Raw genomic sequence first — 26,461 nt, forward strand, 5'->3', positions numbered from 1 at the left:
CCACAACGACCATGGTCCCACCTCTCGGTAGATTTTGTGACCGATCTACCCCCTTCCCAGGGTAATACCACCATTTTGGTCGTTGTGGATCGGTTTTCTAAGGCCTGTCGTCTCCTCCCACTGCCGGGTCTCCCTACTGCCCTACAGACCGCCGAGGCCCTCTTTTACCCACGTGTTCCGGCACTATGGGGTCCCCGAGGATATTGTGTCCGACCGAGGTCCCCAGTTCACCTCCAGAGTCTGGGGGGCTTTCATGGAACGCCTGGGGGTCTCGGTTAGCCTTACCTCGGGGTACCACCCAGAGAGCAATGGGCAGGTTGAACGTGTGAACCAGGATGTGGGTAGGTTTTTGAGGTCCTATTGCCGGGACCGGCCGGAGGAGTGGTCGAGGTATATCCCCTGGGCAGAGATGGCCCAGAACTCTCTCCGCCACTCCTCCACCGGATTAACACCTTTCCAGTGTATTTTAGGGTATCAGCCGGTCCTGGCACCGTGGCACGAGAGCCAGACCGAGGCCCCTGCGGTGGACGAGTGGATTCGGCGCTCGGAAGAGACGTGGGACGCTGCCCATGTCCATCTGCAGCGTGCCATCCGTCAACAGAAGGCGAGCGCCGATCGCCACCGCAGTGAGGGGCCGGTGTACGCACCGGGAGATCGAGTCTGGCTCTCGACTCGAAACCTGCCCCTCCGCCTGCCCTGCCGGAAGCTGGGTCGGCGGTTTGTGGGGCCCTTCAAAGTCCTGAGAAGATTGAACGAGGTGTGTTACAGATTACAACTGCCTATTGAGTACAAAAATATTAACCCCTCGTTCCATGTGTCTCTTCTCAGGCCGGTGGTAGCTGGTCCACTCCAAGAGGAGGAGATAGGAGAGACCCCTCCACCCCCTTTGGACATCGAGGGGGCACCGGCGTACAGGGTCCGGACTATATTGGACTCGAGGCGCCGGAGGAGTGGTCTCCAGTATCTCGTGGAGTGGGAGGGGTACGGTCCGGAGGAACGGTGCTGGGTGCCTAGGAGGGACATCCTCGACCCATCCCTCCTGACAGAGTTCCACCGTGGGCATCCCACGCGCCCGGGTCTGCGTCCTCCTGGCCGCCCCGAGACCGGGGGTCGGCGCACGGCTGGAGCCGCGCGTCAAGGGGGGGGTACTGTCACGGTTTCGGCCGAGGCTGCTCCTCCTCCTGGTTCGGGCAGGCTTCGGCGTTCGCCGTCCCCGGAATACTAGCTGCCACCGTTGTATGTTTCGTGTGTTGATTGCTTTGGTCTGTCTGGTACACCTGTGTCTGTTTGTGTCCTAATTACGTGTCCTATAAGTTCCCTGTTTTGTGTTAGTTATATTGTGTGTTGTTGTCCGCGTGTCTTTTGAGCTGCGTGTTTTGCGCTCTTCATGGTATTTGTTTTACGCATGTTGCGTACTGTTTTCTCGCCTCTGTATTTTCGAGGTTGTGTATGGATTATTGTACACTTTACTAATAGTAAAGTTTGTTGGACTAAACCTCTGTGTCCTGCGCCTGACTCCTCATCACATCCACATCGGTACCATACTGACAATATATTGTGATTTGATACTGCTATTTTATTGCGTTTTGATGTTCCAAACGTATTGCTCACTGTATGTCTACTGCGGAGAGACGAGAATGAAAAAATTCGTTTTGATCAGTCGTGGAAATAAAAATGCTGAAAACATATTGGCTCACTATTTAAAAGGATGGAGAACAAGCTTTAGGATGAAAAAAAATCCTGAGTTTTGCCGCAGGTACAGCCGACTAGCGCTATAGCTAACAATACCTTTCCTTTTAAATATAGTTTTTTTAACGAATTGATACTTGGAGTCAAAGTATCAATTTTATAATATTATCCCAAAATAATATTGCGATATGTAACTGTATAGATTTTTTCCCCCCATGACTAGTATTGGTGGTCCTGTACAGTTTAGGTATGAATGGCTCCTCGTCAAGCCTCAGCCTCAGTGATAACGCTGAAGCAGATCATCTGATCATCTGCCGCCTGCATGGTATTGGTGCTTCTGGGAATAAGCCTTCTCAGAAAGTCCCTTTAGGATTCTTTACTGAAGATCTGACGTTGTCCACCTCAGCTGCTTGCGCCATTCATTTTACTGACCAATTGGTCCCTGTTGTTGATGTCATGGCCGTCGGAATATGTTTAACTATGTCTTCCCCCTATCTGCAAGGTACTGGAGCTAAAATGGCTGTCATTGTGAACATGACCAATGGAAAAACACTCTGTTTGAGCTTTTAGTAAGGACAACCATCTTCTTTGTGACTCCTGTAAGGCCAAGGAAGGAGGATAATCTTAAAACCATCACTGAATACCAAGGTGAAAATGTTACATTTCACCTCCTCTGACTGTCTGGCATCTTGTCTGCAGGCATTAGAAGTGAAGAACTGAATCATTCATGCCTCCCTGATAGTGGTCTTATCTCTCTACACTTCTCTCCTCCTTTTCCATCTCTTGCTCTCTCTCTGTCGCTCTCTCTCTGTCGCGCTCGCTCTGTATCTCGCTCGCTTGCTCGCTCTGTATCTTGCTCGCTCTCGCTCGCTCTCTCAATCTCGATCGCTCTTTGTCTCTTTCTTTCTCGACTGTAGAGAGATGGCTCTGACTGAGTCAGCTGCTATCCATGCCTCAGCCACCTGTGGTGACATTAAACTCAAAATGAGCAGAGAGAGGGGAGGGGAGATGGAGGGGAGGCGGACGTGGGAGAGAGCAGAATCTCCTCACATCGTCGGCCTGGCTTGCCCTAGCTTGAGGGGCCTGGCATTACACAGGTGGATACCACTTTCTGCTGTCTGTTTATGGCTGTGGTGGTTGGGGTACGAAACATACACTCTGTGTTCTAATGTTGATTTTGGTCAAGTTCAATTTTTTGGCATTATGTGTCAGTTAGTGTCTCCAATGTGTTCTCATTACATGTATTGTAAAGAATACCCCACCAGCAGTGTGAGTGTGCTCCTCTGTGAGTGCAGCCCCTAATTGAATCCTACAGTGTTTTGACAGCTCTTGACTTGCGGGTTACTGAACGTGGGACGACTAGCTCTCATGTAAGTGCTTTTATCCAACAATGCAATTAATTCCCATGGCAGATGCCTTTTTCTAAACTGAGGTTTTATGCCTTTTATATGTTGTGTATATTTCCATTATACTATCCCGATGAGGATACATAAACAGGTAAACTGGGGCGGAGTTGTCATAATTTACATTATGTGATTTTTTTTCTTCAGCATGTGAACAGTCTCTGTGCTGCTCAGTGATTTAGTCATCCATAGTGAGATGAGTCTTGTTGGCGAGGTATTGAAATGTTTCTGTCCAATCAGGGGTGCCCTAGTCATCACCCATATAATTAATACAAGTGTTTATGGGTTCATGGGTGAGGTGGGGTCCTGATTTTATGACCGTGCATCTGCAGGGGCAGGCCTGCTCTCTCTCTCTCTGTGTGACTGACTGGGTCCTTCTCTTGCAGCTGACCTGTTACTCACTCCCGTTCCCATGGCGAACCAACAGCCTCTTCACATGCAGTGAGGTCTGGAATCACTCCTCTCTCTCTGCCGCACACCCTTACCACACACCAGGACCAGAATGCATCTGTTCTGTCAGCTCTCCTGGGGCCTTATGGAAGGGGAAAGTAGTATCATTAGAGGTGGAGTTGGTAGACGTTGTCTCTAACCCCTGATACAGGGTCAGATATTTTTCACCTCTCTAAAGGTTAGCCTAAGATTAGGATTATGGGTCTGGTAATCAGACCCTAAATATGTGGTTAAGGACAACTTTGACCTCAAGATGTTAAGGTGACACTGTGAGAGTGGTTGGGTTCTATGGTTTTATCAGCCAGGGTTAAAAATGACCCCCCTGTTGTAGGGGCTATCACATGGTTAATCCTCTCCTCTCACTGTGCTGACAGACTGCTGATAACAAGCATGGAGTAGCCAGTACAGGAGGACGTGTGTGTGTATCCAGATGAATGTTGAAGGTTGTGTGTGGGAGAGTGTTAGCTCAAGGGTGTGTTGACGTGCAGTGACAGGCTAGTCTCTCTCCCTGCCCGACCCTGTCATCCTGACCCCAGGAGCAATGCCATACCCTCAGTGCTCTTTCCATACTGTACATGGACACTGTTACATAAGCACTGCTGATTCAAGTCATATCAATTCATTCAGACAATGGGTCCTCTTTAGTTTTGTAGTTTTATAATCGTCACCTGCAGAAAGGGAGGCTTCCTCCTGTCAAACGTGTGTGTCATAACTCCATGGCAATGCCTGGTTAAGCCTGGTTAGTACACTACGAAACACCACTAATTCTGCCTGGTTATTATGATAAGTCTATTTTGGAGGGAGACAGATGACAGGAGGGTGGGGGATGGAGAGAGAATAAGAGGGAGAGAGGAGAAGAAAGCTCTGCTGAACTGAGCCCAGCTATAAACACCAGTGTGTGTGTGTGTGTGTGTGCAGTGATTTCATCTTCTCCATACATGATCTTCCATTAACAACTGTCTGCCTGCAAGGTGAAGGGGGGTTGTGAGAGCCTGTTGCTAGGTTACCCCTCCACCACTGTCAGAAGCCGGATTCAGCATCAGTAGCCGTTCACATCAGTGCTAGGCTAGCATGGAGCAACAGCATCGCTGACTCGCAGCATCCATCCATCGCTTCATCATGAGTCACTGATGCCTTTTTAAGAAGGGGGCAACAAAATGAATCCGAAAGGGTGGTAGAGAGAAAGGCGGACGGCGGGACGGACTGCACTGCTCTGCGTCTGGCAACAGTAACGGCGAACGTTGGGCGCTGAGGCGAGGAGAGGAGGGGTAGGCTGGGGGAGAACTATGCAGCTCCCCACCTCCACACACCGCAAGGCTTCCAGCTTCATCCTCAATGAAAGATCATGCGTCTTGTCTTCCAAAATGGAAATTTACCGGTACGTACTGTAGCCTACTTTCTGTACTGTATGTCTAATATAGTACTAGATTCCTCCTCTCTCTGCGTTGGAGGATCTTTTTGGGGTTGTCTATCTGTACAGAATGTGCCCTGCTGCCTGTCAGTCTTGTCTTCCTCATCAAATAAACTGTTGCATATTATTCAAGCAGAGCTTCTAGGCTTTTGGCGTCTTAAACACAGCTGGGTTGGACAGGAATGGTTTCACATGAAGCCTTGTTCTATGACATAGGTAAAGAAAGAGTTTGGGCCATTAATATCTAAATTGTGCCATTATTCCTCTGGTATGATGTTAGATATCTTTCCTGACACGGATGTTGATGTTACAATAAGTGGTTCTCAGATGCTGTTATTTCTATGCTCATTGTATAATTCTCCTGCATAGCTCCCCAAGGAGCAGTAGACATGTACACTAATTCATCTGGCTGCCGGAACGTTAAGCAAGCCATAAACATCATGTTAAGCAAAGGAGAATCTTCATCAAATATGAATCAGTTCCTTCACATATCTGCTCTATGTGCACGGAGTGTATTTAGGCTCTGCCTACTGGGGGCTGAAGCAAAATCATCATTTCAAACTGCATATACATTTGGGAATGTTTTTAAGTTTTCTCTCCCTTTTTAATTTGAAAGTTCCACTGTGGTTTTCTGTATGCGGAAAGAGAGTCTGGCTTCCTATATCCCATGTTTAGGATGTTGAGGAACAACAACACAAACAACGTGGCCAGTCAACCCTGAGAAGAATAAACCAGTGGTGTCCAGGCAGTTCCCATGCAGCCCAACAGGGCCTGTTCTGTTAGCCAAGCGGGTGGTGGGAGATTGATTGGCTGTGTTCCATATGAATCCCTCTCTGTGATTGGCTGAATGGCAGCCAACAGTGCCCAGTAGGGCAAAAAACCTCCAGAGGAACTGGTCCCAGTTAGCACTAACCTGCCACTTTCTCACCGCCCCGCCAGCCACCCTGTAAACGCCTGATGAGGCTGGCGTGTTCACAAACACAGTGCTGCTGCTGTCACTCACACAGAAGCTAGCAGTGTGTTCACAAGGCTGTATCCTCCGGAGGGTTGAACCTGCATGCAAACTAAGTTTCCCCTCAAACACATTCTGTATGACATGTTTTTCTTTCGGTTGCCATGTCATCATTTTGCAGTCTCATTCCGTTTATGTGGAACCTGTTTGGTTTGTTTCTGCTTTATAATTGAGTTATGATTCTTCACACCTGGTGAGTGCAGAGGGAGGAGGACAGTTTTGGTATGACAACATTGTATTACAATGTCTCTCCCACACCTCTCTACTACAACCTCTTGCAGTTAGAACCCCAGACAGACCTCAAATCAAATTTAATTTGTCACATGCGCTGAATACAACAGGTGTAGACTTTACCGAGCCCTTTCCCAACAATGCAGAGTTAAAAAGTAAGAAAAACTTGCTAAGAATAAAAAAGGAAATAGTAGCATAATAAAATAAGGACATTATATACAAGGAGGACCGGTACCGAGTCAATGTGCAGGGGTACCAGGTGGTTGAGGTTATTGTGGTAATATGTACATGTAGGTAGGGGTAAAAGTGACTAGGCAATCACGATAGATAATAGCAGCAGTGTATGTGAAGAGTGTGAAAGTGTGTGTGGTGTCAATATGCATGTGTGTTGGAGTTTCAGTGAAGTGTGTGTTGGTAGAATCCAGTGATGTGCATAGAACCAGTGCAAGAGAGTCCGTTCAAATAAAAAGGGTGTCAATACAAATAGTAAAGGTAGCAATTTGATTAACTGCACTCTTATGGCTTGGGGGTAGAAGATGTTCAGGAGCCTTTTTGTCCCAGGGTTAGCTCTCTGGTACCGCTTGCCGTGCGGTAGCAGAAAGACAGTCTATGACTAGGGTGGCTGGAGTCTTCGGCAATTTTTAGGGTCTTCCTCTGACACCGCCTGGTATAGAGGTCCTGGATGGCAGGGAGCTCGGCCCCAGTGATGTACTGGGCCGTACACACTACCCTCTGTAGCGCCTTGCGGTTGGATGCCAAGCAGTTGCCATACCAGGCGGTGATGCAGCCAGTCAAGATGCTCTCAGTGATGCAGCTGTATAACTTTTTTAGGATCTGAGGGACAATGCCAAATATTTTCAGCCTCCTGAAGGGGAAGAGGCGTTGTCGTGCCCTCTTCACGACTGTGTAGGTGTGTTTGGACGATGATAGGTCCTTAGTGATGTTGACACCGAGGAACTTGAAGCTCTCAACTCAATTACAGCCCCATCGATGTGAATTGGAGCATGCTCGGCCCTCTGTTTCCTGTAGTCCACGATCAGCACCTTTTGTTGTGCTGATGTTGAGGGAGAGGTTGTTGTCCTGGCACCACACTGCCAGGTTTCTGACCTCCTCCCTATAGGCTGTCTCATTGTCGTTGGTGATGAGGCCTACCACTGCCGTGTCGTCAGCAAACTTAATGATTGTGTTAAAGTCGTGTGCGGCCACGTAGTTGTGGGTGAACAGACCTGCACAGGGTTTTATCTGCCACTCCCCAGCTTTCTGGAGCTGGTTACCATGGTACTGTCAAAGGTCAGACTAGTTACAGCCAATCAGAGGCAGCTACCTGTTGATCACACCAGGGAAGGACCCAGTAATCTAGTGCTCCCATGGGTCGTCTGGGTCCTATGGTGAATGACTTAATTAGGGTGGAACTAAATCCATAGGGATGGTCTCAGTGTTCTTCACAACTGCTACTACAGTACAAGATTAAGAAAGGTTTTTCCCTCGAAAGGTCCATTCTTGAATTTATGACTAGCTTCCTTGGACCTTACTCCATGTCACTCGAGTCCAGTGTGGCTCTGTGTTGATCATGAAGGTACCAGTTAACAAGCTTGCTCCGTTGAACGAGAGAAGGTACTGACCCTTGTCATCTGACCTCAAGATGTTCAGAATGTGGCTTCACAGAAGATATTAAAGTTGAGTCCCATTTCCACTAATCTCCTGAAAGCAAGCAAAGGCCTCCTGTTTTCCAGCTGAGTTACATTTCACATTTGAATTGTGCTTTGTGATTGCCTCTACTGCGTGAGCCCCAGTGTGAACAGCCCACAAAGTCATAATTATAAAGGTATTATCGCTCAGTCAGTCGCCTCCCAACTGTCCCTTTTTAGAGTGTGTTCCTGTCTGTGTGCCAGTGGCTGAGACCAGGCCTCCCCTGCCTCGTAAATACAGCCCATATAGTTTAGCTTCAGCCAGCCAGCTCAAAGAGATGTCACCTCAGCAGCTGGCCCGCCTGAATGTTTTTACAGTCATGATGCGTCACATTGTCCTGCCTAACAAGCAGCATGAATGAACATTGTCTCTCTCTCCCTCTCCCTATCTCTTTCCCCCCTTCGCTCTCTCTGTCTATCCCTCTCTATCACACCAAATCTGCTTGTGTTATGGATGACTCATGGCAGTGAGTGGTGTGTATTTTTAAGCTGTCCGTCTGCTCCCTTTGTGCCATACTGGGTTTGGTTGGTGGTGAGGAGGAGTGGGCTCCCTCTGTATGGCTGGCGTCAGAGCGGAAGTGAGAGGTGAGGTAGGGTGTTGAGGTGTTGCAATCCCCAGGCGGGCGGTACGTATGGCAGGACCAGGGAAACAGCTGCTGGTGATTGACTGTGTGTGAATGGAGGATAATCAGACTGCAGGATGTAATGACAAAGTACAACAGTTGTGATCTTACGTTATCTCGAATCTTCATTCTCTCTCCCTCCCCACCCGTGGACACACAAAGGCAATAGGTCAATCCCTTTTATCTGATGTTCTCCAACAACCTTAGTCTGGGTGTCCCTCTCTCGCTCTCTTTCCCAGCTACGCGGAAGCAGCCAAGGATCCAAATAAAAACCCACCCACATACACAGTGTTGCTAATGTGATGGCTGTAGTTTGGAGAAAATTAGGGAAAAGCCAATGAAGGACCTTGACTAGTGTAGCAGGGCTGATGGACGGGGCACACTACACATTTCTACAACATGCCCCCTCCTTCCTTATTACTAGTTTCACATGGTGAGATTGAGGGACGTGCAGTGAAAACTCTGAGGGGGAATATTATGGGAATGAAAAGGAATCCATTTTCTGCTCTCTTTCCACTGAGAATGTTCCTTCTGCACTGTGACATGCTGTGGAGGGGGGTTGAGCGACACACATACGTGTGCACGCACGCACACACACACACACCTTGTCTTGTCTTTTAGGGACATCAGTACAACTATCAGCCATTTAAGAGAACAGCTTGAACTTGCAAACGACTGATTGTACTGTTCAGTATTCATGCAATGCTACTCCTGACAATCAAGGCTCTCTCTCGTTCTATCTCTATTACATGATTTAGTATGTTCAGAAAAATGTTGGTTATTCATGGTATTTCATTCTTACACTGGGATTTACAGTGCATTCAAGGATAATCGGACCACAAAGTGTTCCAATGCTTCTGCTAGAAACTATCCTGGCTACAGAACGCTATGTTATCTAGCCAACTCTTATAACGATCTGCCTCTGACTATTGTTGTCATGCCAGACATGTTTGCTAAAGATATACAGATGGTCCAGACTATCACGAAACCATTCTATGAATCATATAAATTCCTTATTGATGATATACAGATGTAGGATCTTAATTTGAGCCGGTTTGCTACAGCAGGAAAATAATCCTGCAGCATCAGGAAACGTTAATTATTATTATTATGTGGATTATAATTAATGGACATTTTTGTAGGGGTTGATACAAGGGAAAATCAAGTCTGAAATTTCCAAGTGGAAATTACATACTTCAGAAGCCTTTTTTAACCTCAAATACACTACATGTTCTCGTGCAACAGGGTGATCAAATTAAGATCTTACATCTGTAATCAGTCAGGTGTCTTAAGTTGAATACAAGCTGAAGAGGAGTGGGAGGACGAGGTCTTTCAGTGATTAGCATACTAGCGTTAGCCTGATTAGCCTGCTAGCGTTAGCCTTGATACTGGCTCTCCATGCATTTCTCAGCAGGGGTCTGGTGGTTCCAGTCCAACACCTCTAACTACACTGGGCCTCTAACAGTCTGAACAACAGCAGGCTTCTGGCACCACAATCAGTGAGTTTACAGCAGCAACATTCTCACGCCTCCCCTTCTGCTCTTCTACCATAGCTGAGAGGAATCCACAGTATTCTTTCTGTCTGCTATAGGCCTGTAGCCCTCTGGAGCTGTGGAGAAAGTGTTGAAGCGGAGGAGTGTTTAAACTACATTTTACATTTTAGTCATTTAGCAGACGCTCTTATCCAGAGCGACTTACTGTTAGTGAGTGCATACATTTTTCATACTGCCCCCCCGTTGGAAACGAACCCACAACCCTGGCGTTGCAAGCGCCATGCTCTACCAACTGAGCTACAGGGGACTACCTATGTGTGTGCTGTTTGCTGAGCAAATGAAAGCATATCACGTTTTGTGCTCTGGTGAAGGAATAATTCTAGGAACAGAACAGTCCACTATCTGGTCACAGAGTGCACAGAGTTTTAAGGGAACCGTTGTGTCCCATCTCTAGCCAGCAGTACTCTGGTATCAGGCTAGGCTAGCCCTGAGATTCTGCTCCTCCTCACCCCTGTGTGAGTGACACTACTAGCCAGTAGCCACCTGAGTAGGGGCCAGTTTCTGGTTTTCAGGCAGTGGAGGCTAGTACTGGTATGTTCACTCTGCTGCGTGGGAGTACTGGTATGTTCACTCTGCTGCGTGGGAGGCCAATGTGGGGAAGTGTGCTGTGCTGCTGCACAATCCAGCTGTGTGTGTCAGCCAATGGTGGATCAAAGTGTTCTAGGCTAGCCCCAGTGTTGGTTGTTTGTGTGTGTGTATGTCCCTTAGGAGTCTTCACTCTGGCTCTACAGGACTCTGGGTCCAGTTGAAGCCTTGACCCACACCAGTCCCTCAACCCTCAACACACTATATACCACTGCCTGTGGGCCTCCCATCCATCCTCTTTCCTCCCCTAATGCCTTCCAGATAGACTGGAAGCATTTTCTTGTTTCCCCTCACTGACATGGTGGTTACATGTAATCACATCAGGCAGAATGCTGACCTGACAAATCAATATTGCTTTGGTTGACTGTAGAGAGAAATCCCTTTGGTATTTTTCATTAGACCCTCTCCAGGTAAATGAGCCCTCATTACATTTACATGTCAGTAATTTAGCAGATGCATTCATTAGAGGTGGTTTCGCTCACAGGCTCAAAACATTGTCCTTCGTGTTTCTTTGTCTTACTTTGTTTTGTTTAGATTTACAGGGTTCGTCCTTGGTTTCAGCTTGGAGTATAGAGCATAGTTCAGCCGCTTGTTAAAGCGGTATTAAAACTGAGGACAGATACCTAGGCCAACATTCCTGTTTGTTAAGCCCTAACCACTGCATGCGAGTACACCATTTAGGGATCAGGGTTGCTCTGCTCTCTCTGTGGCCATGTGGACAATCAGAAACCACACAACTGTTGACCTAGGCCTCCCTGTGGTGTAGTGCCTACAGGGGGCAGAGGAAGTGGTGGAGGGAAGTGTTGTCGGTCTGCCCCAAGGAAGACTGACTGAAGAGTCTGAAGGAAATCCAGAAACTGTTCTCTGCAGTTGATTTGTAAGACTTGGACAGTCCAACAAACCTCCACATGGGATCTGTTCATTCGACTGTGTTGATGAAAATAATGATTTGGACCCGTTTACAGACCTAAATAATGGAGTGTTCCTTCAAAAAGGATTTGCATTCCTGTTCTTAGCAGTAAGAAACAGAGCGGTAATATGTTGCCATGTATTCTTTGGTAGGGATATAGAAGGCTGGCGCTTTATTGCATAAGAAGGCAGGCCTAGCTAGTCCCTGGAGTGCTTTTCACAGCTCTACTGGCTCTGACGTCACCACTGCTAGCTGCCTCTCCTCTCCCTCATCTCTCACATCCAGGCCCTTTGATGTTATATTTTGGTATAGAGACATTAACATTAATGAAGGGATAGAAGGGAAACGCTCCCCTATTCGTGTTCCAATTCCACCTTGCTCAAACGTTACAGCTTTGTGTAGTGTGTGTGTGTGTGTACTGTACTCTGTGGTTTGTGTGCTGTGTGTGGATTTACTATAGAGTTCAGAATATATGACCTCTTAGATATATTTCTAAGGGGGTGGAGTGGTGGTACTCACAGTGGAGTACTGTACTACCCTGTCCTTCAGAGAGGCTGAAGAGAGCCCAGAGCCCATGCAGAGCCAGCTGTGTAGGTGTGTTGAGACCAGACTGAGAGGGCCTAATGGGGAGATGAGGAGACTGAATGGGATCAGGACTATGATGAGAGGTTGTGTGTCTGTCTGGTCTACTTAACATTTACATTTAAGTCATTTAGCAGACGCTCTTATCCAGAGCGACTTACAAATTGGTGCATTCAACAGGATAGCCAGTGGGACAACCACTCACTTTTTTATTATATATATATATATTTTTTTAATGTGGGGTGGGGGGGGTAGAAGGATTACTGTTATACTATTCCAGGTATTCCTTAAAAATTTAGGGTTTCTAGTGTCTCCGGAAGGTGGTCATGGAATCTGCTGTCCTGGCGTCGTGGGGGAGCTTGTTCCACCATTGGGGTGCCAGAGCAGCGAATAGCTTTGACTGGGCTGAGCGGGAACTGTGCTTCCGTAGAGGTGGGGGGGCTAGCAGGCCAGAGGTGGATGAACGTAGTGCCCTCGTTTGGGTGTAGGGTCTGATCAGAGCCTGAAGGTAAGGAGGTGCCGTTCCCCTCACAGCTCCGTAGGCAAGCACCATGATTTTGTAGTAGATGCAAGCTTCAACTGGAAGCCAGTGGAGTGTGCGGAGGAGCGGGGTGACATGAGAGAACTTGGGAAGGTTGAACACCAGACGGGCTGCAGCGTTCTGGATAAGTTGTAGGGGTTTAATGGCACAGGCAGGGAGCCCAGCCAACAGCGAGTTGCAGTAATCCAGACAGGAGATGACAAATGCCTGGATTAGGACCTGTGCTGCTTTCTGTGTAAGATAGGGTCATACTCTGCGAATGTTGTAGGGCATGAACCTGCAGGATTGGGTCACCGCTTTGATGTTAGCGGAGAACGACAGGGTGTTGTCCAGGGTCACGCCAAGGTTCTTTGCACTCTGGGAGGAGGACACAATGGAGTTGTCAACCATGATGGCGAGATCATGGAGCGGGCAGTCCTTCCCCGGGAGGAAGAGCAGCTCCGTCTTGCCGAGGTTCAGCTTGAGGTGGTGATCCGACATCCACACTGATATGTCTGCGATTCGCCACCTGGTTATCAGAAGGGGGAAAGGAGAAAATTAATTGTGTGTCGTCTGCGTAGCGATGATGGGAGAGACCATGTGAGGATATGACAGAGCCAAGTGACTTGGTGTATAGAGAGAATAGGAGAGGGCCTAGAACTGAGCCCTGGGGGACACCAGTGGTGAGAGCACGTGGTGCGGAGACAGATTGTCACGATCGCTGAAGGAGGACCAAGGCGCAGCGTGGAAGGTGAACATTACTTATTTATTAAATGATACACGAACAAAACAACAAATCGATACGTGACGTCCAAAGGTGCAAAACACAAACCTACACAGGAACAAGATCCCACAAACACTGTGGGAAAACCACCTGACTAAATATGGTTCCCAATCAGAGACAACCAGCAACAGCTGATACTCGTTGCCTCTGATTGAGAACCACTCTGGCCAACATAGATATACAAAACTAGACTAGACACAACGAGCACAAAACATAAACTCTACACACCCTGGCTCAACTTAAAAGAGTCCCTAGAGCCAGGGCGTGACACAGATTCTTGCCACGCCACCTGGTAGGAGCGACCTGTCAGGTAGGACGCAATCCAAGAGTGAGCAGTGCCGGACTGGAAATACTACAATCTGCAATGAGAGAGAAGCCACTGGCTTTAGCTTTGTTTTCCTACACAGCTAGCTACACAACTACTAGGCAGGACTCCACAACAACCTTCATTAGGAAGCTAGCTACTTTCATTAGAATTTGTTTTGCTTTGTAAATTCTTCTGATTTACCTTAGAGCCTTTCTGGGTCTCTCAGTCTCTGTGTTATGACAACCGTAAACTGTGGTACACACACACACACACACACACACACACACTACGCAACAGTTATGTGTTTTGGGATGGTGGTCAGCCAATACCATTGCTTAGATGACTGTGCAGATTTTGATAAAGAAAGTGAAGGGGTAATGAACGCCCCCGTTGATGTTTATGGGGAAGGGCAGCCCTGCCACCACCAATGCCATGTTGCTACCTCGATCCCACTGAGAGGTCTGTGTGGCTCCACTAACACATGTTCCCCTGCCTTGGACACTTAGTTTGGGGTTGGATTCCTCTGGGATTCAGTTGCCTGTGGTTGGAAGGTGGTGGCAGATCAGCGCCAAAGGCCTGCGTTATGTTTCAGATTCTCTCTGGTGGTTTAGAATAGAGCACTATACTGTACTTCATTACACGTCTCCTTCAAGAGTCCAGTGAAACAAGGAAACTAGTGGGAATGTGAAACTAGGGAATCTTGTAATAAGAGCTTCGTTATAGAATGTATTTGAATACAGAGTAGAGCAGTAGTCCATGAATAAATTACAGCTCGCTCCATTTCCATTGTTCTTCTCCATTTAATTTGCATTGGATAATATGCAATTTGCATTGGATATGACAAAATAACTGTTTTTGACCCCATCCTTTCCTATTCCATGTCATCTCTTTATCTAAGCAGTAGGATTGACAGTTGTACAATACTTCCATTCTGTGTAATGCAGCGTTTCTTTCTACCGAGGACTGTAGGGTTTATATTGTTATATATAAATCAAACCAAATCAAATACAACCTTACAGTGAAATGCTTACAAGCCCTTAACGAACAATGCAGTTTTAAGAACAAAAAGTGTTAAGTAAAAAATATAAAATAATTAAAGAGCAGCAGTAAAATAAAATAACAGTAGGGAGATTATATACAGGGGGTACCGGTACCGAGTCAATGTGCGGGGGCACCGGTTAGTCGAGGTAATTGAGGTAATATGTACTTGTGGGTAGAGTTAAAGTGACTATCCATAGATAATAAACAGAGTAGCAGCAGTGTAAAAGAGGGGGTGGGGTGGAGCGGGGGGGGGACAATGCAAATAGTCCAGGTAGCCATGATTAGTTGTTCAGGAGTCTTATGGCTTGGGGGTAGAAGCTGTTAAGAAGCCTTTTGGACCTAGACTTGGCACTCCGGTACCGCTTGCCGTGCGGTAGCAGAGAGAACAGTCTATGACTAGGGTGGCTGGAGTCTTTGACACCGCCTGGTATAGAGGTCCTGGATGGCAGGAAACTTGGCCCCAGTGATGTACTGGGCCGTACGCACTACCCTCTGTAATGCCTTGCGGTCGGAGGCCGAGCAGTTGCCATACCAGGCAGTGATGCAACCAGTCAGGATGCTCTTGATGGTGCAGCTGTAGAACTTTTTGAGGATCTGAGGACCCATGCCAAATATAGGAGGTGTGCTGTCGTGTGTGTGTGTGTGTGTGTTTACACTGGGAGGATGACTGTGTCTAGTGGAGGTGTATGTGTTAAGACTAGGAAGCTAGCTGTGTCTACTGGGATATGTGGGTTCAAGTCTCTTGGCAGGTTATTAGCACTCTTTCACTACAGACAGACTATAGCAGGCAGGCAGATATAGAACTGTCTCTGCCTGGCTAAAGCAATTCAGTTCTAAAGATAGTCACAGTAGCTAATGGAACGCAAAAATGGAATGATGATTTTCTCGGATTAAAGAGGATAGATCATCTTCCAGCTACGCCACGAATATTATGCTCTTCAGTTACAATACTGTTTTTCCGATTTTGAAATCTGTTAGTGGTTTTTAAGAGTAATTTGTGCGGCGACTCTGGTACAGTGTTATTGACAAAGCAATTTGCTGTTGCAATTACCTTTTAATGTACAGCCAGTAAGCATAGCTGTTATTATGGCTGAACGGTGCCTACCCTGCTCTCATGTGTCATCATATCAAAGATGGATTGATGCTTGTCTCAGTGGGCATGAGGTTGCTTTGTGTTTATTGGTTGTTGTTTTCCTTTGTTGGCTCTGTCTGTTTGGCTGGGCTTAGTTTATTTTCTGTATGCTGATGGGTGCTGAGAGTGAGGCGTGGGTTGAGTGAGATGAGGATGGTGCTGCTGAGTAAGAGACCCTCCCCTGTTCCTCCCTTCCAAAGCATCCACTTCCCCACATCAAGTCTGGGAGCTCCCCTCCTCCCTGTAGGCCTAGGGGCTGTCAGTGTTTAGCTAGCCTTGCAATTCTGTTCGTATTATCTTGTTTTCTACCTTTGAGGCTTTTGTGGAATTTCTCTGTCTCTCGGCCAGTGCCGGTCTGACTTGTTCCACCCGTTGGTTTCCTCAGATCCTCAAAAAGTTATACAGCTGCACCGTTGAGAGCATCTTGACTTGCTGCATCACCGCTTGGTATGTCAACTGCTTGGCATCCGACCGCAAGGCGTTACAGAGGGTGGTGCGTACGGCCCAGTATGTCACTGGGGCCGAGCTCCCTGCCATCCAGGTAGAGCTGGGCGATATAGCCAAAATATCATATCACGGTATTTTAAAACTATTGGATGGTATTTTATGTTTTTGAATAGTTTTACATTTAGGGTGACAGCACATACATGCTGAGTGATTTCAATGGGTTTTTCTCCATTCTGATTGTTTAATACTGTTCAATTCAACTTCAACCTAAAATAATTTCTGAGGTCATTTAGACACTGGGCAGGGGCATATGGGCAGAAAATGTAGGCCTTATTTTTTACCAAATGTTGCACTTGCGATTTAGAGCAAAACACTTGGGTGAACTGTTGGAATCATGGAAATAGAATGATTATTCTAATTATATTGTTAGAGTATAATAGTGGGCACTTTGAATACAGTGTAGTTTGACATAACATCGAATAAAAATGCCAGGGAGGAGTTACTGGGACAGGGTAGGAACCAAAAGTGTTGATAACTCCCGAGTGGCGCAGTGGTCTAAGGCACTGCATCGCAGTGCTAGCTGTGCCACTAGAGATCCTGGTTCGAATCCAGGCCAGGGGCAGCACACAATTGGCCCAGCGTCGTCCAGGGTAGGGGAGGGAATGGCAGGCAGGGATGTAGCTCAGTTGGTAGAGCATGGCGTTTGCAACACCAGGGTTGTGGGTTCGTTTCCCACGGGGGGCCAGTATGAAAAATAAAAAAATAATGTATGCACTCACTAACTGTAAGTTGCTCTGGATAAGAGCGTCTGCTAAATGACTAAAATGTAATAAGTGTTTCCTAGGGGACCCTATAATCTTTGGCTACATTGAATGTTTTCTCTTAGCTACTTCAAGTAGCTAACATTTTTTTATAATTAAAAAAATATATATATATATATATATATATATATATTAGTTTTTTGTGTCATTTAGCAGACGCTCTTATCCAGAGCGACTTACAGGAGTAATTAGGGTTAAGTGCCTTGCTCATGGGCACATCAACATATTTTTCACCTATTCGGCTCTGGGATTAGAACCAGCGACCTTTCGGTTACTGGCACAGCGCTCTTAACCACTAAGCTACCTGCCGCTATTCATGCGTCTCATATTCCTCTTTGATTTAGAATATACTGTTGCACAAACAACATGCTGATTTAGGTCTACACCATCACTGGAATTATCAGGCTGTATAGCTAATTACGTTTGCAATGACTCAGCTGGCTGGCTAGCTAATACATGTACTAACTAGCGATTAGCATTAGCGGCTAACACGATTTAGGGCCAACTTGCTAAGAAAAGACAAACTAGCTGTTTGCAGATGTAAGAAACACAAACTAATAGTGTAATTATAGAACGCTAGTGGATTTATATTAAAAAGCAAAGTGAAAACAGCATCGTTGTCATCATCATTGTTGCATGTGCTGCATTGACCATGCAGACTGAAAGCAAGTGTCTCGTGGTCGAGGAACAACACATTTGCGCCTTGAGTGACAGGGGGCGGGGCTTGGTCTGTGTGGAAAGCGGCATGGAGAGAGAGAGGGAGAGTGTAGAGAGATGACTCAAGTAGCAATGTAAACTATAAAAATGGACGCTACACACGGCGTATCACTAACCAAACATTCAAATACCGTTATAGAAGGTAAAGTAAAAACCCAAACCGGTCCGTGCATCAATACCGGTATATCGTAAAATACGGTATACCGCCCAGCCCTACATCCAGGACCTCTATACCTGGCTGTGTCAGAGGAAGGCAGATTGTTCTCAGATTGTTCTCTCTGCTACCGCATGGCAAGTGGTACCAGAGTGCCAAGTCTGGGACCAAAAGGCTCCTAAACAGCTTCTACCCACAATCCATAAGACTGCTGAACAGTTAATCAAATGGCTACCCGGACTATTTGTATTGACCCCCTTTTTGCACTGGACTCTACCCCCACACTCACACATACTAACCACACTGACACTCCAACACACACACACACACACACACACACACACACACACACACACACACACGCATGTTGAGGCTACACAAACACACACACACACTCACTCTTTCACACACGCTGTTGCTATTCTGTTTATGAACTATCCTGATTTGCCTAGTCACTTTTACCCCTAATTACATGTACATATTACCTCAACTACCTCGTACCCCTGCACATTGACTTGGTACCGGTACTCCTTGTATATAGTCTTGTTATTGTTATTTTGTGTTACCATTTCTTTATTTTATTTGCAAATGTTCTTACTTTTTAACTCTGCGTTGTTGGGAAAGAGCTCGTAAGTAAGCATTTCACTGTAAGGTCTACACCTGTTTTATTCGGCGCATGTGACAAATAAGATTTGATTTGATTGATTTGAAACGACCGCCGGATTAAATGGAGTCTGATTTATCAGCCTAGAGCTGTGGAGAGGAGATGCATGTTTTAAGCCTCTTTCGAAGAAGGAAGTGGAAAACGGGGCCTTCTCCCCTGCTGACACTCACGTGGCGAGAGGTTGTGTGGGGAGGTTCCCTCTCTCTCCTCTCACAGTCCCCTGGCTCTCTTCTGCTCTCCTACACCCCCCCCCATTCTGCTCCTCTGTCTTCTCCTGTTGGAGTAGTTGCTATGAAGTGGGAGGGAGGGTGAAGCACGTTGGTGGATAATTTACTCTGTTGCCTGGCAGGGCCTTGGCCTACATGTTTTGTCCTGCTAGTCGGTAACAGTTGTCAGGGATCACCCTACACAACTGTCATTGGACAAGTCTCAAATGGCACCCACTACTATAGCCTATACACTGAGTATACAAAACATTAAGGACACCTTCCTAATTTTTAGTTGCACCCCCCATGTTGACTCCAATGCTTCCCACAGTTGTGTCAAGTTGGCTGGATGTCCTTTGGGTGGTGGACCATTCTTGATACACACAGGAAGCTGTTGAGCATAAAAAATCCAGCAGCATTGCCGTTTTTGACACAAACCGGTGCGCCTGGCACCTACTACCATACCTTGTTCTAAGGCACTTAAATATTTTTGTCTTGCCCATTCACCCTCTGAATGGCACACACACAATCCATGTTTCAATTGTCTCAAGGCTTAAAATTCCTTATTTAACCTGTCTCCTTCCCTTCATCTACACCGATTGGATTTAACAAGTGACATCAACAATGGATCATAGCTTTCATCTGTATTCACTTGGTCAGTCTGTCATGGAAAGAGCAGGTGTCCTTAATGTTTTGTACACTCAGTGTATAGTGCATTAGTTTTGACCAGAGCCCTGTGTGGTGCGATGGGCCTGTCAGTTCTCACTGTGGACAGGCAGGAGTCTGGCCTAGGCTGTATGGTTTCCCTTCTGCAGGTGGACTGTATCATGTGGATTGCACACTCCCACACCCTGATATATCTTTATGGATTTTTGACTCCCCCCTTAAACCCTTCTCCTTTTTAATCATGACCAATGTCATTCCATAAATGACTCCTCCAATACCATTTCCCTCCCAGACAGCCACTCTATCACTTCCTGACTTTCAGTAGACCACAAACGGCGCTGGATTGGCCATGCTTGATTAACTCTGATCATCTGGAGGGGTATTTCATCCTTACTACTTGAGGTAAAAACCAATGTCCCCCTGTGTACTGCTGCTTGTTAATGTGTCTCTCTCTCCTCTCTCTCTCTCTCTCTCTGCAGTGAACAGAGTATCTGTCAGGCGCGGGCCGCTGTCATGGTGTATGACGATGCCAATAAGAAATGGGTTCCAGCCGGCGGCTCCACGGGCTTCAGCAGAGTGCACATATACCACCACACAGGCAACAACGCCTTCCGGGTGGTGGGACGCAAAATACAGGACCATCAGGTGACTCACTGGGACTAGACCTAGATGATGTGTGAAGCATAGTAGTGCTTTTGACGACTTACATGCATATGAATATAAATGCTACAGTATATTAAGCCTATATGCGTCGTTTAAAGTGGGACTGGGATTTCACATGTGGCTGAAAAGTGCACTGATCTGATGACTCTAGACTTCTTTATACTTTATTCCGTCTGACCTGTGTCAGTAGGAAAGCAGTCTGGCAGCCATCTTGCCTGTCTCAATGTCTCTCAGGAATGACCCAGTGTCTCTCAGGAATGACCCAGTGTCTCTCAGGATTGACCCAGTGTCTCTCAGGAATGACCCAGTGTCTCTCAGGATTGACCCAGTGTCTCTCAGGAATGACCCAGTGTCTCTCAGGAATGACCCAGTGTCTCTCAGGAATGACCCAGTGTCTCTCAGGAATGACCCAGTGCTGTAATTGAAAACAAATCTGAGAGCTTTGCTGCTCCATCAGTCACCAGCCATGTCTGGACTGGCAGAGCCAAGGTCTCAAAAACATCAATCAATATGTCTGTCTGTTTGTCCCTGGTCCAAGAGTAAAGCCTATGGTTAGCTATAGAGTCAACAGAGAGCAACAACAATGTAGATCCATGCCAGAGAGGTAACGTAAGTCTCCTGTATTCCTCTCCTCTGACTCTAGCTTACTGCCTTACTCCATATGATATGATCTGGCCAGGCAGCCAGTAATACACATCTGTATTTAATGAAGGGAACATTTTTGTGGAAAATTAGAGGATTGCCTGTTCTCAGGAAAAATAGAAGACATATTTCGAGAAACACAACACCAAGTTCTGCTGAATCATTTCCACGGCACCAGACTACACCGGTCTGATTGGTGGATTAGTGTTTGAGCTGATTGTTGTGTCTTTGGTGTTTGGTAGCCCTCTGTGTGTATACACTACAGATGGCCTTCGCCCGAACCCGTCTCCTGAGTTTTTAGCAGAATTTCCCCCCCAACCCCTCTAAATTCAGTTATATCAGCAGGAACTGACAAACTCTGTGTCGTCTGTTATTCTCATTACAAATAAACTGGTTAGCGAGCTACCTCTCTGCAACCCTATCTCTCTCTACCCTGAAAATGGATCCCCTGAAATAGACTCAGACTGTTTTCAGCTTTAAGAGTGAATCGTTTTTAGAATAGATATATATAATCCTGCCTTGGTTGGGACTAAACAGATGGTTAGCTTGGTCTGATTTGATCCAGCATTTGTCCTAAAGGAGTTTACTCTACCTGTCTGGGAGTATCTCCCTCAGTGCATCAGACTGTTGTGATTTAGTTGATTTCACTGTAATTATGTTCGTCAGTGGATATACTTTCACACCGTCTACTGCTGTTCCTTTGTTGATGGAGGATCACTATAGGATCCAGTGTTTTGCTCCTAGAACATCAGTGCGATCTCCCAGGACCTCATTGCCATGCAGGAAGAGTGTTTGTTGAGAGGGCTGAGTGCAGTACTAGTGTAGTCCACTGAGGCATTGTGTACATCCAGGGATGGGCAACTGACGCAACATGCAATAATTTCAAAGATTGTACTGAGTTACAGTTCATATAAGGAAATCAGTCAATTGAAAAACATTAATTTGGCCCTAATCTATGGATTTCACATGACTGGGAATACATATATGCATCTGTTGGTTACTGATACCTTAAAAAATTAAAAGTAGAGGCGTGGATCAGAAAACCAGTCAGTATCTGGTGTGATCACCATTTGCCTAATGCAGCGCAACACATCTTATTCGCATAGAGTTGATCAGGCTGTTGAGTGTGGCCTGTGGAATGTTGTCCCACTTCTCTTCAATGGCTGTGCGAAGTTGCTGGATATTGGCGGGAACTGGAACACGCTGTCGTACACGCCGATCCAGAGCATCCCAAACATGCTCAATGGGTGACATGTCTGGTGAGTATGCAGGCCATGGAAGAATTGGGTCATTCTCAGCTTCTACAGATCCTTGCGACATTGTCATGCTGAAACATGAGGGGATGGTGGCGAATGAATGGCACCTTAGGATCTCGTCATGGTATCTCTGTGCATTAAAATGGCCATCGATGAAATGCAATTCTGTTCGTTGTCCGTAGCTTATGCCTGCCTATACCATACCCCAACGCCACCATGGGGCACTCTGTTCACAACGTTGACATCAGCAAACCGCTCACCCACACGACGCCATACACATGGCCTTTTCTTGTCCACAGCACAAGTTGCACCTGTGTAAGGATCATGCTGTTTAATCAGCTTCTTGATATGCCACACCTGTCAGGTGTTTTTTTTTGTTCACCTTTATTTAACCAGGTAAGCCAGTTGAGAACAAGTTCTCAATTACAACTGCGACCTGGCCAAGATAAAGCAAAGCAGTGCAATAAAAACAACAACACAGAGTTACATATGGGGTAAACAAAACATAAAGTCAAAAATACAACAGAAAATATATATACAGTGTGTGCGAATGTAGTAAGTTATGGAGGTAAGGCAATAAATAGGCCATAGTGCAAAATAGTTACAATTTCGTATTAACACTGGAATGATAGATGTGCAAAAGATGATGTGCAAATAGAGATACTGGGGTGCAAATTAGCAAAATAAATAACAATATGGGGATGAGGTAGTTGGGTGGGCTAATTTCAGAATGGCTGTGTACAGGTGCAGTGATCGGTAAGCTGCTCTGACAACTGACGCTTAAAGTTAGTGAGGGAGATAAGAGACTCCAGCTTCAGAGATGTGGACTGCTGGAGCGCAGACTACGGGTGGGTGTTGCTGTGGTGACCAGTGAGCTAAGATAAGACGGGGATTTGCCTAGCAGTGATTTATAGATGACCTGGAGCCAGTGGGTTTGGCGACTAATATATAGTGAGGGCCAGCCAACAAGAGCTTACAAGTCACAATGGTGGGTAGTATATGGGGCTTTGGTGACAAAACGGATGGCACTGTGATAGACTACATCCAATTTGCTGAGTAGAGTGTTGGAGGCTATTTTGTAAATGACATCGCCGAAGTCAAGGATCGGTAGGATAGTCAGTTTTACGAGGGCATGTTTGGCAGCATGAGTGAAGGAGGCTTTGTTGCGAAATAGGAAGCTGATTCTAGATCTAACTTTTGATTGGAGATGCTTAATGCGAGTCTGGAAGGAGAGTTTACAGTCTAACCAGACACCTAGGTATTTGTAGTTGTCCACATACTCTAGGTCAGACCCGCCGAGAGTAGTGATTCTAGTCGGGTGGGCGGGTGCAAGCAGTGTTCGGTTGAAGAGCATGCATTTAGTTTTACTAGTGTTTAAGAGCAGTTGGAGGCTACGGAAGGAGTGTTTTATGGCGTTGAAGCTCGTTTGGAGGTTTGTTAACACAGTGTCCAATGAAGGGCCAGATGTATACAAAATGGTGTCGTCCGCATAGAGGTGGATCTGAGCGTCACCAGCAGCAAGAGCGACATCATTGATATACACAGAGAATAGAGTCGGCCCGAGAATTGAACCCTGTGGCAACCCCGTAGAGACGGCCATAGGTCCAGACAACAGGCCCTCCGATTTGACACATTGAACTCTATCTGAGAAGTAGTTGGTGAAGCAGGCGAGGCAGTCATTTGAGAAACCAAGGCTATTTAGTCTGCCAATAATAATGCGGTGGTTGACAGAGTTGAAAGCCTTGGCCAGGTCGATGAAGACTGCTGCGCAGTACTGTCTTTTATCGATCACGGTTATAATATCGTTTAGGACCTTGAGCGTGGCTGAGGTGCACCCATGACCAGCTCGGAAACCGGATTGCATGGCGGAGAAGGTATGGTGGGATTTGAAATGGACGGTGATCTGTTTGTTAACTTGGCTTTCAAATACTTTCGAAAGGCAGGGCAGGATGGATATAGGTCTGTAACAGTTTGGATCTAGAGTGTCACCCCCTTTGAAGAGGGGGATGACCGCGGCAGCTTTCCAATCTCTGGGGATCTCAGACGTTACGAAAGAGAGGTTGAACAGGCTAGTAATAGGGGTTGACACAATTTCGGCGGCTAATTTTAGAAAGAAAGGGTCCAGATTGTCTAGCCCAGCTGATTTGTAGGGGTCCAGATTTTTCAGCTCTTTCAGGACATCAGCTGTCTGAATTTGTGTCAAGGAGAAGCGGGGGTGGCATGGGCACGTTGCAGCGGAGGGTGCAGAGCTGGTGGCCGGGGTAGTGGTAGCCAGGTGGAAAGCATGGCCAGCCGTAGCAAAATGCTTGTTGAAATTCTTGATTATTGTAGATTTATCTGTGGTGACAGTGTTTCCTAGCCTCAGTGCAGTGGGCAGTTGGGAGGAGGTGCTCTTGTTTTCCATGGACTTTACAGTGTCCCAAAAGTTTTTGGAGTTAGTGCTACAGGATGCAAATTTCTGTTTGAAAAAGCTAGCCTTTGCTTTCCTAACTGATTGTGTATATTGGTTCCTGACTTCCCTAAAAAGTTGCATATCGCGGGGGCTGTTCGATGCTAATGCAGTACGCCACAGGATGTTTTTGTGATGGTCAAGGGCAGTCAAGTCTGAGGAGAACCAGGGGCTATATCTGTTCTTAGTTCTGAATTTTTTGAATGGGCATGCTTATTTAAGATTAAGAGGAAAGCACTTTTAAAGAACAAGCAGGTATCCTCTACTGACGGAATGAGGTCAATATCCATCCAGGATACCCGGGCCAGGTCAATTAGAAAGGCCTGCTCGCTAAAGTGTTTTAGGGAGCGTTTGACAGTGATGAGTGTCATGATCGTCATAAGTAACGGACCAAGGCGCAGCGTGATATGCGTACATCTTTTTAATGTGTACTTAGCAACACGATACAAACAACAAAAACAACAAAACGAAACATGAAGTCCTCGGTCATAAACACACAAACCTACACGGAACAAGATCCCACAAAAGACAAGTGCACAACAGGCTGCCTAAGTATGGTTCCCAATCAGAGACAACGAGCCACAGCTGTCTCTAATTGGGAACCACCCCGGCCAACATAGAAACACATAAACTAGAACAAGAACATAGAAAACGAAACATAGAACCTAACACCCAGAAAATAGCACATAGAAACTAACACCCTGGCTCAACATATAAAAGTCCCCAGAGCCAGGGCGTGACAGTACCCCCCCCAAAGGCGCGGACTGTGACCGCGCCAACTAACCCCAACAGGGGAGGGGCCGGGTGGGCATTCCGCCTCGGAGGCGGATCCGGCTTCGGGCGTGACCACCACCCTCTAACTAACCCCCCGTAGCGCCCCTGGTCTGGTCCCGCTGGCTGGAGCTGGACTGGACATCGGTGGAGCGGATTGCTTAGGCTCCGGTGTGGAGCAGCTGACCGGTACCTGACCAGGCACCGGTGAAACAGGCACGGGCTGTGCCGGACTGACGACGCGCACCACAGGCTTGGTGCGGGGAGCAGGAATGGGCCGGACCGGGCTGACGACGCGCACCACTGGCTTGGTGCGGGGAGCAGGAACGGGCCGGACCGGGCTGACGACGCGCACTACAGGCTTGGTGCGAGGGGGAGGAACAGGCCGGGCCGGGCTGGCATCGCGCACCACAGGCTTGGTGCGAGGGGCAGGAACAGGCCGGGCCGGGCTGGTGACGCGCACCCCAGGCTTGGTGCGAGGGGCAGGAACAGGCCGGGCCGGGCTGGCGACGCGCACCACAGGCTTGGTGCGAGGGGCAGGAACAGGTCGGGCCGGGCTGGCGACGCGCATCACAGGCTTGGTGCGAGGGACAGGAACAGGCCGGACCGTACTGGGAACACACACCACTGGCCTTGTGCGGGGATCAGGAACGGGCCGGACCGGACTGGTAACACACTCCAGTACCTCTCGCCGTGCCTCTACACTCTCCTTCCCTCTAATGACCAATGGCCCCCGTAACCTGGTGGCCTTCTCTCCTAGTCCACAATCTCGCCCTGGAGCTGCCTCCAGCAGCCCCGTCGTCCATGCCGTGTGCCCCCCCAAAACATTTCTTGGGGTTGCCTCTCGCCTGTCCGACGACGGCCCGGTTGGCGCCGCTTCTCCTCTCCTGCCTGGGTCTCCCCCTTCATCGCCCTCCGGTAACGGACGGCCTCCTCCTCCGTTATCCTCCCCCAACCGAGGAGGACATCTACCAACGTTACCTCCGGCGTTTGCTCCTGGAAACGCTGCTTGGTCCTGTTTTGGTGGGATCTTCTGTCACGATCGTTAGAAGTAACGGACCAAGGCGCAGCGTGATATGCGTAC

General features: G+C 47.3%; 1 protein-coding gene across 3 annotated transcripts in view; it reads left to right on the forward strand.

Annotated features, from left to right (window-relative positions):
• Nucleotides 1-26,461, forward strand: part of enah (ENAH actin regulator) — a 150,871-nt gene that overhangs the window by 43,932 nt on the left and 80,478 nt on the right. Inside the window, exons 1-2 of one of the 3 annotated variants that reach the window (XM_045211251.1) lie at nucleotides 4,583-4,920; nucleotides 20,076-20,241. In XM_045211251.1, the coding sequence (XP_045067186.1) occupies nucleotides 4,829-4,920; nucleotides 20,076-20,241 (258 nt within the window). In that variant the 5' untranslated portion in view covers nucleotides 4,583-4,828. Of the gene's footprint in view, nucleotides 1-4,582; nucleotides 4,921-20,075; nucleotides 20,242-26,461 lie in introns of those variants that run through there. The other 2 variants (XM_045211253.1, XM_045211252.1) reach the window with 2 other exon arrangements.

Source organism: Coregonus clupeaformis, chromosome 36, assembly GCF_020615455.1.
Source record: "Coregonus clupeaformis isolate EN_2021a chromosome 36, ASM2061545v1, whole genome shotgun sequence".
Classification (NCBI taxonomy): domain Eukaryota; kingdom Metazoa; phylum Chordata; class Actinopteri; order Salmoniformes; family Salmonidae; genus Coregonus; species Coregonus clupeaformis.